The 17,552-nt window shown below is 46.6% G+C and overlaps 1 protein-coding gene across 2 annotated transcripts in view; it reads right to left on the bottom strand.

Moving 5' to 3' along the window:
- Positions 1-604: 604 nt before the first annotated feature.
- SLC27A4 (solute carrier family 27 member 4) overlaps positions 605-17,552 on the bottom strand; it is a 127,939-nt gene continuing 110,991 nt past the window's right edge. For both annotated transcript variants that reach the window (XM_086924924.1, XM_086924925.1), the window contains exons 12-13: positions 6,974-7,120; positions 605-1,297 (exon numbers count right to left, since the gene is read on the bottom strand). In XM_086924924.1, the coding sequence (XP_086781050.1) occupies positions 1,140-1,297; positions 6,974-7,120 (305 nt within the window). In that variant the 3' untranslated portion in view covers positions 605-1,139. The remainder of the gene's footprint in view (positions 1,298-6,973; positions 7,121-17,552) is intronic.

Raw genomic sequence — 17,552 nt, 5'->3', positions numbered from 1 at the left:
TAAGCCATGGACGGGCACCTAGTCTCTGCATGCTCTTGGTAAGCTCATAATATATCCTTCAAAGTGAGACAGGTGTATATCTTGTACGCTCGACCTAAACAGACATTTGTATGCAACAAGTGTGCATCAGCAGACAGACAGGCCAAGCGGGTACATACATGTTCAGAATCAGCAGCACCACACAGAAAGTGGTGAGTGCATGTACACACACAATCCACCAGTAATCCATGGACATGCTTGCGCATGCATGTTTGCACACAGAGCAGTAACATACATGTGTGTGTGGGCGATAGCAGGTGTACTTTATACAGTGTGCTGTAGATGAGTTTGTTAATGTCAGTATTCTGCTGGGACACGGAGTAGCCATGAGCTCTACAAATCACCCGCATTCATTCATTCATTCTGCTGAAAACCAATTACACACCACAGCGGCACTCAGACAAGTGCTTTCTGACATATGTTCAAGCGTACACATACTCCTTAGCAAACCATCAGCAGCACACAGGTAGACGTGTGCTTACTCCCACATGCAAACACACATCCGCACCCACTCCTCGACACACTTCAGTCATACACATTATAAAAAGCATAAAACGCAATTCCCTTTCGATTAACAGTTTTTCATCCGTTGGACTTCAAATCCACACATAATAAATATTATTCCCTTCTTGAATACATGTGGCGGTGTGCTTAATGCTTCAGTGCTCCCAACCGGAGGGTCGTAGGTAAAGCGGATCCGCTGTTGACGCGTCCAGTGCCCACATGTGCGTGTCATAACTTCAAACAAGTCCAGAATATTCCTCTCTAGCTTCCCTGATTACAGCCAGAGAAAAGCAGTCCCGTAACTGCAATAAATTAATTTTACAAAAATCAACGGTAAAAGTAAAAAAATAATCTGCCACCCTCTCCAGAATACGTAATAGATGACATAATGGAAGTGGTCAGAAGTGAGGAGGGGGCCAGTGCCTCAGGCTTTGCACCCCTGGGCTCAGCATACTTTGGTCAGCCACTTCCTGGATAGGAAGAGCTTGGTCTCGGTTCGTAACCTTGGGAAGCGGCCCACAGAGCCCTCTCGTCACCTGCAACCCATGCATCTTGTACGTCTAGTGCTCTCCAGGAGAAGATGGGACCTTCCACGGTCACAGCTTCTGCTTCCCAGACTGGATCCTCCTGAACATCTCTTCATCCAGAGAGAGGTACTTCCCAAGGTGGGAATCCAGGAGGAACAACCGATCCTTCACCAGCACCGGGTCATAGCCTTCTCGCCGCATTTCGGTCTTCTGGAACTTGTAGGTACCTGCAGGGGAGGAGAAGAAGAGCGTCACCGGGAGAAAAAAGAAGACGTAGCGACATCAGGAGGAAGCAGAGAAGAGCACAGTCACTGGGAGAAGGAGGAAGAGATCAATAACACCTGCAGGAAGCAGAGAAGAAGAGCGTCACCAGGAGAAGGAAGAGAGCAAAGTCTCCAGGAGGGAGTAGAGAAGAAGCGCGTCACCAGGAGAAGGAGGAAGAGAGAAATGACAACAGGAGGGAGTAAAGAAGAGCGTCACCAGGAGAAGGAGGAAGAGATAAATATAACACCTGCAGGAAGCAGAGAAGAAGAGCGTCACCAGGAGAAGGAGGAAGAGAGAAATGACAACAGGATGAAGCACAGAAGAAAGTCACTGGGAGAAGAGAGTAATGACATCAGCAGGAGGAGAAGCAGAAGATTGATACTGAGCAGGAAGGAAAGAGATGAACAGTGACACAAGGGAAAGGAAGGGAAGAATAGCAACAATGGGAGTAAAACCAGGACGGCCATAACACGGAGAAGAGAAGAACAGTGATGCCAGGTGAGAAACCGAATGACACCGGATAAAGAAATGATGAACTATAGCACTGGGAGGAAGATGAATGGTGCCACTGGAGTATACTTGTGGGCTGTCATTAGTCCAAACGCCTGTGAGCTCTCTCTGCGACAGCCACTAGGAGTTCAAGTTTACATGTGCGGCTGTCATTGGTCCAAACGCCTGTGAGCTCTCTCTGCGACAGCCACTAGGAGTGCAAGTTTACGTGTGCGGCTGTCATTGGTCCAAAGGCCTGTGAGCTCTCTCTGCGACAGCCACTAGGAGTGCAAGTTTACATGTGCGGTTGTCATTGGTCCAAACACCTGATCTCTTTCTGCGACAGCCACTAGGAGTGCAAGTTTACATGTGCGGCTGTCATTGGTCCAAACGCCTGTGAGCTCTCTCTGCGACAGCCACTAGGAGTGCAAGTTTACATGTGCGGTTGTCATTGGTCCAAACACCTGATCTCTCTCTGCGACAGCCACCTGGAGTGCAAGTTTACATGTGCGACTGTCATTGGTCCAAACGCCTGTGAGCTCTCTCTGCGACAGCCACTAGGAGTGCAAGTTTACATGTGCGGTTGTCATTGGTCCAAACACCTGATCTCTCTCTGCGACAGCCACTAGGAGTGCAAGTTTACATGTGCGGCTGTCATTGGTCCAAACGCCTGTGAGCTCTCTCTGCGACACCCACTAGGAGTGCAATTTTACATGTGCGGCTGTCATTGGTCCAAACGCCTGTGAGCTCTCTCTGCGACACCCACTAGGAGTGCAAGTTTACATGTGCGGTTGTCATTGGTCCAAACACCTGATCTCTCTCTGCGACAGCCACTAGGAGTGCAAGTTTACATGTGTGGCTGTCATAGGTCTAAATGCCTGAGCTCTCTCTGCGACAGCCACTAGGAGTTCAAGTTTACATGTGTGGCTGTCATTGGTCCAAACGCCTGTGAGCTCTCTCTGCGACAGCCACCTGGAGTGCAAGTTTACATGCGTGGCTGTCATTGGTCCAAACGCCTGTGAGCTCCCTCTGCGACAGCCACTAGGAGCGCAAGTTTACATGTGCGGCTGTCATTGGTCCAAACGCCTGTGAGCTCTCTCTGCGACAGCCACTAGGAGCGCAAGTTTACATGTGCGGCTGTCATTGGTCCAAACGCCTGTGAGCTCTCTCTGCGACAGCCACTAGGAGCGCAAGTTTACATGTGCGGCTGTCATTGGTCCAAACGCCTGTGAGCTCTCTCTGCGACAGCCACTAGGAGTGCATGTTTACATTTGCGGCTGTCATTGGTCCAAACGCCTGTGAGCTCTCTCTGCGACAGCCACCTGGAGTGCAAGTTTACCTGTGCGGCTGTCATTGGTCCAAACGCCTGTGAGCTCTCTCTGCGACAGCCACAAGGAGTGCAAGTTTACATGTGCGGCTGTCATTGGTCCAAACGCCTGTGAGCTCTCTCTGCGACAGCCACTAGGAGTGCATGTTTACATTTGCGGCTGTAATTGGTCCAAACGCCTGTGAGCTCTCTCTGCGACAGCCACTAGGAGTGCATGTTTACATGTGTGGCTGTCATTGGTCCAAACGCCTGTGAGCTCTCTCTGCGACAGCCACAAGGAGTGCAAGTTTACATGTGCGGCTGTCATTGGTCCAAACGCCTGTGAGCTCTCTCTGCGACAGCCACTAGGAGTGCAAGTTTACATGCGCGGCTGTCATTGGTCCAAACGCCTGTGAGCTCTCTCTGCGACAGCCACCTGGAGTGCAAGTTTACATGGCTGTTGTGTGTATTATGATTGACGGACCTAACCATAGCTGGGACATTTCAGTGTTACTTTGCATTCTGTGAGGAGCTATTACCAAAGCAAATAACATCTTCACTTTCACAGTAGTATTTTAGTGACGGTAAATATATACAAGCTATAGCTACTAAGCGAACTATAACTTGCGCCTCGCCATGCAACGCTTATGACCTCGCAGATTACATCACTCATAACATGTTAAATGGCATAATCAATTACATCATTCATCACATCTCAAAAGGCTTCTTTGATGACATCACTGGGAACATTATCCAGTCATTGAGACCGTGTCCGATACAGATTATCTTTTTTGTTGTTGTAGCTTTTGATCTAATTTCTGGGGTTTTTGATCATATTGAAACTTGAGCATATGCTCAACCCCTCAAGCAGCCTGCAGCCAATGCTGAAGGTCGTCATGCACAGTAGGGGTTCAGCTGCAGGGCCTAGTTTCTGGCCAGACTCTGTGCCAAACACTGCCACAGCTGCCTAACCTACTGCTACGCCCTGATGCAAACGTCCTCTGGCCAAGCCCTGCACCCATCCTCCAGGTGGGAGACCAGCACCCCTGCTGACCACAGCCTTTGGTCAACCTCCTCTGTGCAAGCCTTCGGCCCTGCACCCGCCTCACTCTGCTCCCACATGCAATCAACCCCCGCTGCCTCCTTCAGCCGTGCGGACCCAACCCGCAGTGTCTTCAAAGTGTTTTGGCCCTTCACCATGCCAGCTTCCAAACCATGTCCGTTCCAGTCAAGACTCGTGGTCCCACGGCACAATGGGGTGGAAGCGTGTATAGCAGCTCCCATGGAGGTCTCATAGTACCCCATGGGAGGGCCACCCTGGGTCCCACAATAACAATAATACTGAAGTTTATATAGCGCAAACAGCTCCCTCACAGGGAGGCGTCCCGGCGTTTTGTGAGCATCACGATAACAAGGCAGCTTAAAAGCAGATTACTGATTAAAAAGCCATGTCTAGCTGTTTCCTGAAGACGGGCTCAGAGATTGCATTACGAATACAAAGTGGAAGGGCGTTCCACAATTTTGCAGTTCTCGCCGAAAAAGCTCTACCTCCGAAGCGAGACTTAGTGAAACAGGGGACAGAGAACACGTTCAGAGCATTTGAACGCAGAGACCCTACCTGCCCACAAGAGCGCCGCAGCCTTGATAACCCCAAAAATGTTTTATTCTCTAGGGTGGGCTCTCTGTATGCACCCCCCACTCAAAGGGCCTGGGGGTCAAGGTGTCCCTACTCTGCCCCCTTATGCCTTCTTACAAAAACTTTTTCAAGATATGTGGACCAAGTCTCCAAGTCCTGGTAATGGCGGCCACAGCATTTTGTTCAGAGTTGCAGCCAGCCAATAAGATCCCTCAGTACCACAGTACTGTAATGGCTGATGGGAAGACCAATCAGAAGACCCGTTTAAAAAAAAAGGTATATATATATATATATATATATATTTCAGCACCTTGGGACCAACTGTCCAGATATATCGGACTTCTTCTGAGTATTAACCCATTCATGCCCAACCCAAGCCTCCGTTTAAACACTAGTTTCTGAAAACAAGGTCCAACGTATCTACAACAAATCAAAAAAAACACGTTTTCTGAAAAAAGTTCTAACTTTTGTCAAATTTTGTTTAATTCCTTTCAGCCCTTTTTATGTACCGGAGAGCAAAGATTTGATACTCTCTCCATATAGGGTTTACTGTCCTGGTACTTTTTCTGTGTACTAGTTTTACCAAAAAGGTATTTAAGCAACAACAGAATGCAAGTGGTTGCTTTTGTGCAGTCTGGAAAAACCATACTGAAGCGACTCGCGAGTATTAGAAGAACCATTTCACTGTGTAAAGCAGTTGTTACATGCAATCTGTTATGCACTAAACAATGGTTTTCTCAAGTTTATTTCCTATACGGGGGTAAGAAACTCACATTTTACCTTTGCTCTGTAGCAATAAATGTGTGATTGTGGCGTATTCGGAGACTTGGACCCCATTAATTGTCCCCGCTGTGGCGTGATTATATCTACTGATACACTTACTGGTTCATTTTGAAACAGCAAAACTCCAATGCTTTTCCAATGAGGTTGGTTCTTCATAAAGGGGTATTATGCCATATATGTTACAAAGAGGGTTAAAAAATGCAAACAGCTTACATTAGTCATTGCTGTCTCAGAATGGACCAATTGTGAATCCTTGAACTTAAATCTACAGACACAACCTTACAAGCGGTGGGCTGGTATTGAACTTGTGCTTTGAATAATCCATAGAGAAATTCTCAAACGTTTGGGTAAATGATGTTTTAGAAGAAAGGTTCACGAACGGTTCGAAACTGCACTTAAACATATTATTGGCTAGACGGCTCTCGGGCTCCCACTGGTTTGCACTCAAGGGCTTTGCCACAGGAATCAAGGTAGATCTCATCTCAATGACAAGGACGGCGAAGGCTTGAACCAGTCTGGTGTTGCGGGCCTTCTCATCCGAGAGAGGACCAACCCTGGCACTTCGAGTTGGACTGTTCCTATTGCAGCAAGACCAGGGCTGATTTGTATATGATTGAAGCTGCTCAGCGGTCGGGTTACTCCATCACAAAAGGCTAGAGCGGTCGACCTTAAAGCTGGTGACGCTCATCATGTGATTCTGGGCAAATCGCTTAAAACTCCCCCGTGCCGAACAAAATGAATGTGTCGCTCTGTAATGCTACTGGTGCTCATGTAAAGCACTAGGATACCTTTCGGGACAACTTTGCGCTATACAAAACTCCCCCCCACCCCCCCAAAAAAAAAGTGACCGATATCCCGTCTGCCAAACTATGAATCCCATATATCCTGTGGGATTTATATTTCAGCTGACGGGATATAAGTCACCGTTGTGACGGAGTAACCCGTCTTCTGAGATCTAAATCAGGCCCTAGGATACAATAGCATTTATATTTCCGCGGACGGGATATCCGTCACCGTTGCGATGGAGTAACCCGTCCGTCGAGATACAAATCAGGCCCTAGGATGACATAGCATTTATATTTCAGAGGACGGGATATCCGTCACCGTTGTGACAGTGTAACCCGTCCGCCGAGATCTAATTCAGATCTAATTCAGGCCGTCTATCTGGAGTGGCAACAGTAAAAGAAAACCAGCAGCCGGAGATTAATTTAGGCATTCCACCGGTCACCTTTTTTGATTTGCTAACGGACTTATGCTACTTCAGAGAAGTGGACCAGCCTATTCTGACCTCAGTCATTTCTGCCACTGCTGAGACTATCGGGGTATACCCTGTAGGGGGTTAGAATAAAACCCAGACAGCAGCAGAACATGCACATCACCAGACTCTTGTTTCGGGGCCATCCTAGGAAAGGTGTGTGGACTCACCGGTCTTGTTGACTTCTGGCAGCAGCCGCAGAAACACTGGGTGGGCGTACACTGGAAGTGCCTTGCGCAGCTCACGGGCAAACCTCTCTAAGTCACATGTGCCATGAGGGTCAGCGACGGCCGCCATCCCGGCCTTCCCCTCAGTACCTAGAAGAGAAGGATTGCAGAGTCATTCGGCCGCAACAAGATTTTTCACAGTATGTTGGAAATTTTGAACCTACACCAGTTATTAGACACATGTGGCGTTTGATTCAATCGAGCTAATTTTGTACTAACAATGAGATTTGATTGGTTAATTATAGATGTTGACAATATGATGCATCTAAACGAAATGGCAAATAGAAAAGATAATGTGTGCAGACAGAACTAGGTCTGCCCCCTCCATCTCTGGGGACCTATTGCCTATCCTATTACTTTACTCCTTTCAGAATTATGTACTCAAAGTACATAAAATATCGAGAACAGTGAATCCACAATTACTATTACATTTATGAGGCATATGGATTAATTGAATCATTTGTGCATTCTTCAATGACTGTGGATTGGGTAATTATGACGTCAATATTTCGATTATATAGGATATATAAACAGGACCTATAATAGAATTTGGACCTCAGGATGATCTAGATCAAATTTGAGATTGTTAAATATGGTGAAGTTTTACTTTGTGCTACGTGGTTTAGACACGCCAATATGATGGAGTTATGTTGTGTTCGAGAAGGTGGCCTGGTATATGATGTTCACTATTCTAATATTCACAGTGCACCAGTCCAAACGACCCTTATGGTGATTGGTTGTAAGTCAACCTTATAGACCAGCTATCCTAGGGGTAGCATGGACAAAGCAGTCTTAGGCTAAACTCAAGAGGGCATGTGAAGCCAGCTGTACTACCATCACATATACCCCTTGAATACCAAATGAAAGGACAGCACACAAGTTATATATTACAAAATATATGTATTTATTACTAGAATAATCCCCTATACTCTTTATGAGCACAGAAGCACAACCGTTAAACAAAGAACTTAATATAACATACAATAAGCTGCACAATTATGGATAGGCCGGGTGGCCACTCAAACCATATATTAAAAAAGTGGTATAAGAACCACGTCACGAACAAAGGTAATGCATAGGGCCTTGAGAATCGCTGGGGCTACACTGGACTAATGAAGGTTAGGATATAGGAGGCCCACAGGATGCGGGTGCACAGTCTATAGGCAACCGCGTTTACCATACAAGTCAATGGTGCGTAAAAATCAGAAAGTTGTGGGTTTAGGAGACTTCTGACTGGACTAGAACTTAGCCACTTGAAACTAGGACACTATGGATGTAAATCACTACAGGGGCACCGGAGTACCCTCGTTACCTCACCCACAGGAAGCGGGTGCATAGGTGCCAAAGTGCGTCTGGTTTCTTTGTGGAGTTCTATGGAGCCTCGAGGAAAAGATGCTGCAGGCGGCCAGAAGAGAAGAGTCCGGTTGGATGAAGATGTAGAGTACCGGAAAGCAGAGGGGACAGAGTCTAAGTCACTAGCCAGTGACCATGATGGAACCAGGACAGAACCAGGCAATGTCGGGTTGCGATCAGGTGATGTCGTGAAGCTTGTCTCGCCGCCACGTGGACCAGGAAGTATCGAGGATGACCAGGAGTTGATCACGGGCTGTCCCACGCAGGCTCTCGCTGTCAGCGGTGTCGGTTCTTGAATCGGAGTCAACAGGCCTTGGCAAATGCACCCCACGCAGGAATCGAAGATGGCTTCTGGATCGGACCGGGAAGGTCAGATCGGTGGCTCCTTTTCAGGGGAGCAAGGGCCAGCCTGGAGCAACCAGACCAGCAGTTCAAAATCTAAGGTTCGTCGTCTCAGACGCCACTAGCCAACGGGCAAGTTACCGGACAAAGCGTCGAGCAGGAAAAGTGCAAAAGGGCCCCACGCAGCACTCGGTGAGTGTGGAGTGGTGATCTTTGGTGCACAGGCTGCTCGGGGCTGGGGCTGGGGCTTCTCAAACCCCAAAGTACAGCTCTGAGGGTGCCTCGGGAGCTGCACAGGAAGCACTTCGCTTGCTTTCCAAGATGGCCGGTCCCACGTCTCTCGTCGCCTCCACGGGTCTCAGCTATGCTGGGACTGTGGATCGGGCTGTTGGAAGTCTGGGAGTCCAGGTCTTGTCGATCTCGGTCATTCGAGCTCCAGCGGGAGCAACGGCAAAGAAAACCTTTGAGCGCTGATGGTGCCTGCTTGTGCCGGGTGGTCACTCCTTGACCACAAGGGAGATTCTGCAGTCTTCTACATCGAGTAGGATGTCGAAGGGTCCAGAGATCCGTATCAAAGTTTCAGTCAGGATGATCTAATGTCTATGGGCACAGCTCCTACCTTTATTCCAAATCAAGGGGCTGGATTACCTGCTAGGTCCCTCCTATGGGTGGGACCCAGGAAGGGGGTGGTTGCACCCCTTTCCCTTTGTCCAGTTTCGCGCCAGAGCTGGGGCTGGGGTGCCCCAGCACCGGTTTGAACTGGACATTGCATGGGACAACTTGTGTGCCCCAGGCAGTGTCTAGTTTCATTCAGCTCTCCCTGCCCCAATCCACTATCTCCTGTCTGGGGGGGTGTAACACCTCCCTGTGACAGGAAACCAATTGTCCAGGCCTCCCCTGCCGGAGTTTCAGTCAGCAGCAGGAGGCCAGACTCATGTCTGTGGCAGCAGCATCCATTTTGTGATGCTGAGGCTCTGGTTAGATTTAACCGCGTTTAAGGAAAGTAACATGTCTTCTCCCTCTAGAAGGGTGGAATGCTACCCCCGTCACCAGGACTGGCGAGGGGGTAGTATTCCAAAGCATATGACACCTTACACGACATGTTTTGATAAAGCCAAACCAGAGTTAGCATCTGACCGCGAGGCTCATAATGCACTTAAGAGTATATGGTATGGCAATATCCCGGAACAGCTATAAGGACAAGGTTCCGAAAGATGCAGACAGGCTCAGCTCATGTATGTATGTATGTATGTATAATTCTTTATTCGGTTTTAAACATTGCAAAACCATAAAAGCGACATGATAGTTTATACATTTACATATTTTAAAAATGTCAAGTCTGTCATAAAAGTATTTTAACAAGATTCTAAAATGTTAAAAGGATCAGTTCCATTGAGATAATTCAGCTTTTAAAGGTTGTTTCTGTGCCAGATAATACATTTTAAGAAATTTAATACATGATAGCAAGTACATTCAGAGTCCAGCATTTGTAAGCATAACATGGCGGGACGGCACTGTCTGAAGCCCCAGCGTTTTAACAGGGGAAGTAGCCAGATTTTTCTGTGGGTATTAAAATATTTACAGAACAATATTGTATGCATACACGACTGTGGCGACATGTCATCACAAGGGCAATGAGCCAAGTTTAGTTCCCATGTATTCTTTACTGGGAAGGCTACAAGCCTATGAAAAAGGTTGAATCTAAACCTTGTCAGAAGCATGTTATCATAGGTACTGATCTCTAATGTCAGATAAGGCTGGATTTGCAGGGTGAGCTGTACTTTGTTTGCATGTGTTACAGATTGTTTGGTTGATACCAGGGTAATCCTAAGGGTCTCTAGATGATTCAGAGCTATTTGCTTCAACTCTTTCTTTGATATTTCAATTAGCTTGTCAGGTGTGAAATAGTACTTTTCTAGACCCAGGTCTTGAAAAAAGCGCCTGACATAGGTAAGCCATGTTATTTTGTACGCGCGGTCCAGCGCCATGGAATCCGCTAAGATGTGTTTGGTCAGCACATTTTTGTCCGAGACCCAAATGCGCCTCCAAAGTAACAATGGTTGAACCTTTATCAGGTCTTCTATATACGGGATTCCTAGTTCCAGATGACAAGCATAAATAGAGGAACATTTTGGAGCACATAGGAGAAACCTCATAAAAGAATTCTCTACTATCTGGAGGGAACCAACATCTGCATGTCCCCATACCCCGGCCCCATACAATGCAATTGCCTGACATTTCGCTGCATAGATTTTTAGCAGTTCAGCTGGTTGTCTCCTTCCAAGTCGTTGGGAGAAGTTCATAAGTGCTACAATGGCTCTCTTAAAAAGATGCCTCCTAGCCTCAATGGCTGCCTTCCAGTTCAACCTTTCGTCAATCATTATACCCAGATAAGGATACTGGGGAGTCCTCTCAAGTTCTTGTTCATTTAAGTAAATGTTCTTGGTTCGTTTTCGTCCTCCTCCAGCCACCATAACAAATGTTTTTTTAACATTTACATGTAAGTCTAAGGCGCTCATAAAATCAGCATACTTGGTCAGGGACTTCTGAAGTTCAGTTGGTGTGCGGGCCAGAATGACCGCGTCATCCGCATAGAGTAGAGCGGGGATCAAGCGTTGGTTTAATCTGGGGAGGTCCTGCCCCCCCCCTCAACATCCCCTCCTTTAATCCATTTGTATACAACGAGAAGAGAAAGGGGGCCAGGACACACCCCTGCCTGACTCCCCGCTCCACTCTGAAAGATGCGGTAAGTTCCCCTTTTGTGCCATAGCGCACTCTTGCAGAAGCCTCAGCATATAATTCTCTTAGAAAATCCAGGAGGGGGGGGATCCACCCCCATGCCTTTCAAGAGAGTCCATAGCTTCGCATGAGATACGCAATCAAACACGGCGGACAAGTCAACGTATACCATGTACATTGTCCCCTGCTTTGCGTGTTCTGAAACCTTCCCTAAATCCAAATTTCAGGTCAGATAAAATGTTCCTATCATCTGCGCATTGCTGGAGCCGCTCGAGTACTACTCTGCCGACTACTTTGCCCAGGGAGTCCAGCAATGAAATGGGACGGTAACATGTAACGTCCTGGCGGTCCCCCTTTTTAAAGATTGGCACCATGATTGAGTTTATTTATTTATTTATTTATTTATGGGACTTTTAATGCGCAACTAATACCCTAGGGTGTCTAGGCGCAGTGAGATACTCTGGGATACACAAAATTCAGGGCACAAACTTATTGATTGAATAACCAAGTTTTCAGGGCCTTACGAAAGGCAATGAGTGTAGGTGCTGTTTTAATATACAAGGGGAGTGTGTTCCACAGTATGGGGGTCGCTACCAGGAAGCGTCTATCTCCCCATGTGGCCGTTCTTGTTCGGGGAACATGCAATAGGTGGCTTGCTGTTGATCTTAGATTCTTTCCAGGTATGTACACCTGAAAAGCTTCCTTTAAGAACTTCGGTCCAGTCTGATGGATGGCCTTATAGGCGATGCAGAGAGCCTTGAATTTGATTCTGCTCTCCACTCTTAGCCAATGTAGATGGCGTATGGCTACTGAAGTGGAGTGTCGCCAAGGAATATTAAGCAGGATCCGTGCTGCCATATTTTGCACAGACTGTAGTTTGTTCAGGATGTATTTGTGTGTGCCAAGGAAGAGGGCGTTTCCATAGTCCAGCTTCGAAAACACTAAGGTGGTAATCAGTGTTTTCCCTGCCGAAGCAGGTAGGTATGGCATGAGTTTTTTTATTTTCTTCAGCACGAAGAATGCAGCAGAGACCACCTTGTTGACATGATAACCAAAAGATAGCCTGTTATCAAAGATCACTCCCAGGTTCCTAACCTTAACAGCTGGAATCGGGGGGAGCCCATTTGACTGGGCCACCAAGTTGGGGACCATTCGGGAGAGATCTTGCCAAAAGTCATGACTTCGGTTTTCTCTGCATTAAGTTTCAGGCGGTTACTGTGCATCCATGATTGTACATCCAGTAACCCCTCCTGAAACTAAGCTGCTACCACTGAACCGTTCTTGTGAACCGCCAACACAAGCTGGGTGTCGTCCGCGTAGGTAGTTAATCGCATCCCATGTGATTTAATAACCCTCGCTAAGTCCGCAACATAGATATTAAAAAGCGTGGGACTTAGCGAGGATCCTTGAGGGACTCCACAGGGCAGTTCAGAAGTGGGCGAGTAGTAGTTGCCCAATTTGACTGCCTGTTTGCGATTAACTAGGAAGGAAGCTATAAGATCTTTAGCCAGATGACTAATTCCAAGGGCTGCGACACGGTCGACCAAGATGACGTGGTCGACCGTGTCAAAAGCAGCTGACAGGTCCAACAAGATGAGCACTGCAGCACCTCCCGAATCCATGATCTCTCGAATTTCATCCGAGGCCTTTATCAATGCTGTCTCAGTTCCGTGTCCCTTCCGGAACCCGAACTGAGTGTCATCTAGGAGTTTATGTTGTTCAATAAACTCAGAGAGCTGTTTATTCATTATTGCCTCTACTATTTTGGCAGGGAAGGGAAGGCAGGCAATTGGCCTGCAGTTGGAGGTGATGGTAGGGTCTAAGGATGGCTTCTTAATCAAAGGTTTAACAATAGCCTTCTTCCAAGTCTGTGGATAGACACATGTCTTAAAGATGGAGTTGCATATGTTGGTCAGCGGCTGGGTAACAACATTGTGTAGTTGGTTCATTATGGTCGGGGGACACGGGTCCAACGGAGAGCCTGATTTAATCTTGCCAACAAGTGCGTTGACCTGATCTTCGGTAGCTGACTGAAGCTGAGTAAAGGAAGGGTGCTTCAGTGCTGGTTGAATAGTTAAATCAGCGGCTCTTCCTACCGGCTCTTCAGAGAAAGTGGAGTAAATATCCATTACTTTAGTGGTGAAAAATGTGGCTAGGGCGGTACAGAATTCCTGCGAGTTCTCTGTTGTGGGTCCAGCTGGAGGAGTGGACAGAGAGTTCACCACTTGAAATAGCATCCTAGCTGAGTTCTGGGCGCGCTCAATTCGACCAGTGAAAAAAAGATTATTTTGTGTGGTAATAGCTTTTTTATATATCGCTAGAGCACTTTTGTATTCTTGCTTGGCCGATGGACTATAGTGCTTTCTCCAACGCCTTTCTAAATTTCTACAGAACTGACGCTGGAGTCGCAGCTCCTCTGTGTACCACTGGGCAGATGGAGTCGCTCTATTGGGGCGATAAATTTTTTCAGGGGCAACTTCGTTCGCAGCTTTTAAGATACATTCCTGAAATTTAATGGACAGTTTCTGTATCGTCTCCGCTTTCTGGAGCAGATGACAGCAAGAGGTTTGAAAGATGTGGTATATCTGCGTTTTTCCACATCCGCGCCCCCACTGATGCCCTATCTTTGGTCTGAGGGGGTTTGAGTGGTAGCATCCGAATCCTAAAAATAATGGCTTGGTGGTCAGACCATATCAGAGGTAGTGTTGCTACCAACTCAATGCCATGGTCATTCGTAAACAGGCCATCCAGCGTATGTCCGGCTTCATGCGTGGGGCCCTTCACCAGCTGCTTCAGTCCTATTGCCTGCATATCAGTGATAAATTGGAGTGTGTCTTTGTTTTCCATGTTTTCCAGAGGAAAATTAAAGTCCCCAAGAATCGTATAAGTCGGGGATTCTATTACTGATTCCATAATTTCAGTGAGTGCAGCTAGGAATTTAGTGCGCGCCCCAGGTGGCCTGTACACCGGGGTTCCTTTAAACGCCTGTTTGTGTGTAAGATTGATAGTAAACGCGAAAGCTTCGCAATTGGTACTTTGAATGGGCTGAAATTTGGCACGATAAATGTCCCTATAGATAATGGCTAGGCCTCCGCCTCGCCCCGAGGCTCTATCTTGTCTAGCTACGCTGTAACCTTCAGGGGTAGCTTGCACAAAGTCAGGGCCTGATGCTTCATCTCCCCATGATTCTGTGATGAACAAGATGTCAAGTTCGTGATTAATAATGCTCTCCCTGATGTCCAGACTATGTTTAGGGAGAGAGCGTGAATTAATGAGTGCTGCTCTAGTATACTGTGTCGCTAAGCGAGGAGCACTGGCAGTTATAAAGGAGTGGGCTGTGGTATTTGTCACAGGCAGGGGAGGTGGCAGAGTGTGGCAACAACCTGCAAATGATATAGGTGTGGATGATGAGTTGGACCAGGACTCCATCAATCCCAATTTCGCTGCTGCAGTACATACTCTTGTGAGTATAGAGGCCCAGAGGTCTGGAAGGTGTTTAAAAAAATATGCTGGGACCCCATCAGGGCCAGGTGCTTTACCACTTTTACTTGACATCAATGCCTGAATTACATCAAGGATATCGAATTGCAGGGGAATTGGAAATTGAACTGGGGGAAGAGAGTGATCTTGCCCTTCAGGCGGAAATGTTAGTTTAAATATTTTTGAGAAATGATTTACCCAGATTTCCTCTTCTATAGCCACTTCTATCTTAGGGCCGTTAGGATCGGATAAGAAGGGGGTCTTAACTATCCGCCAAAAGGACTCACTGTTTTTCATAACTGCACTTTTATGAAGGTCATCCCATAGAGCTTGTTTTAGCTCTTGTTTTCTCATCTTCCTTGCCTTATTATAGTGGAGCCTAAGGTGCTGTATCTGTTGCTGAGCTCTGTAAACTCTATGTGGTTGTTTAAGGGCCGTTTTTAGCTTAGTTAGCACCACAGTGCAGTCGCGGTTAAACCATCCTGGTACAGTTGACTTAGCTGGATTAGAATTTCTAGTCAACAATCCTTTTGTTTTTTCTAATATTGTCTTGAAGTTTTCAAGAACCGCCCCATCATCTAGTGAAAGATCTAAGCAATTTATTATGTTAGGGTATGTTATTTTTATCAGTTTCTCGGTTAGTTGAGTGGGATCGATCTTTTCCCATTTCAGGGTGTACCCGTTATTCTTTCCCAATTCTATCTTATTTTGGGATAGAGTATTTGCTATAGTTGATGTTTGAGTTTCTAGATCATTCAGATTAACATCTAGTCTAAGGGCACAACGGTCACTTAGAATATTTTTCATGAGTGTAAAATCCCTGGTTAGGTGTCTTAGTCCATCCGTCAAAAGAATGTAATCGACGGTGGTCTCATGCCCTCTCCCTAGGTATGTTGGATCTGGGAGATTCTGAGTAGAATCGGTTATGTTTGCTATTGTCAGTTCTAAATCTAGAAGGAGATTGCTCATAGCTGTCCCTGTCCTTACGTGGGGGAAGTGCATGAGAGGGTTATCATGCTCATCCACTATCCCACAACTCCGCATGCCCGAACGTGGACAGGGGTGTAAATTGAAGTCCCCTCCCCATAGTAAATGAATGGTCCCTTTTTTTCGTACAGATGTCTGAGCAGGGCAATTTTTTCCTGAATTGTTGAGAGGGTGATACAAAAATGGTCATCCTCTAAATTATTATAAAAATTTATTAAAATAGTTATTTTTTTTCCTGCTGAGAAACAAAGTAGTTGGAAATGTATGTATGTATGTGTGTTCTTATATAGCGCTCGACTTACCCTAGGGCATCTCGGCGCTTGCCTTGGGAACCCATCCTGGCTTTTCCCTGTGAGATAACCCGTACTGGGCATCCCCAAGGTGAAAGCCAGGCATCCCGCCGCAGGGGGGGGGGGCGTTGTGGAGATTAAGCAAGCTAATGCCCAGAGTTGCAGAGTGTGAACCCGTGATTAGAGTGGGCACCGAAGCGAAAATTATCGAGTCCGTGGACAATAGGGCTCAAGACCCTGCCGCATCGGGAATTGAACCCTGGTCCCGGGTCTGACCTCTGCTTCAGGGTATGCCTCCTCTAACCAGTGAGCCACACTTCTCCAATGCTAGAGCACCATCTCACATAAAACCAAGCACTCTGCCTCCAGGATTGTTAAGGCCTGCCATAGGAGTGAGTTATAGGTGTATATGTGTCCAGATATAGGTTTAGATATAGGTATACTATATCTAAGCAAGGGGTGATTAAACCACCTTGCCCCAGCTGAGTGATCAGCCAGTTGTGTCAGATTGGATGGCCAGCCAGGGGTGGCAAAAGATATGCTGCAGCTCCTGGTAGGCCTTGGATGCACCTATGCCCTGGATACCAATAGTACACTGTACAGGGGCTGATAAGGTGACCCAATACCCAATTGGTAATGTACCTAAAGTACATGGTTGTGAATTTAGAGAGAGAACAGCAGGCTTTGGGTCTGATTAGCAGGGCCACGGCCACATTAAGTCGAAAACCAGTGAAGCAAAAAGCAAAAATTGGGGTGACCATAGGAAAGCAGACCCTACTCTCCTACATTGTGCTACACAGTTTAGACAAGTTAAGATGGCTGCTGAGTTTATATAGTGGCAGGCAGAGTCAAAAAAGAGGAATTACGTCATTGCGTATTTTACGCACATGGTATATGTTAGACCTGGCACCATTGGCGTGGGTCTCCCTTCCATTTTAGCTGTTGCCTCATGTGTTTTTGCTGGTGTATAGATGCTTTGGGCACTGTGCCTCTGCTGTTCAGTGCCACAGTGCAAGTGCTCCCTACTGTAAAAAGAACTTTTTTATATACTTTTTGTATGTGGTCATAGTGTGTTAATTACTTTAACTGTTTAGTGTATGTTGTGGAGTTGGTTCAAATTGGGGAGACGGTTGCATGTGATTGGTGTGATTGAGTGGTTTGTATGGAGATGCGTGATGGATGTAGATACTGGTTTGTTGGGTTACACAATGTTTTGATTTATATATGATGATTATTTATTTGTGATTTACTAAGGAATTGATGTAAAATAATTAAAGAACCGATATATTTTTCTAAAATATCTTTTTTGTGTGGGGCAATGTACTTATTTC

Source organism: Lissotriton vulgaris, chromosome 5, assembly GCF_964263255.1.
Source record: "Lissotriton vulgaris chromosome 5, aLisVul1.2, whole genome shotgun sequence".
Lineage (NCBI taxonomy): Eukaryota > Metazoa > Chordata > Amphibia > Caudata > Salamandridae > Lissotriton > Lissotriton vulgaris.
This window is presented reverse-complemented; position numbering and strand designations above follow the sequence as displayed.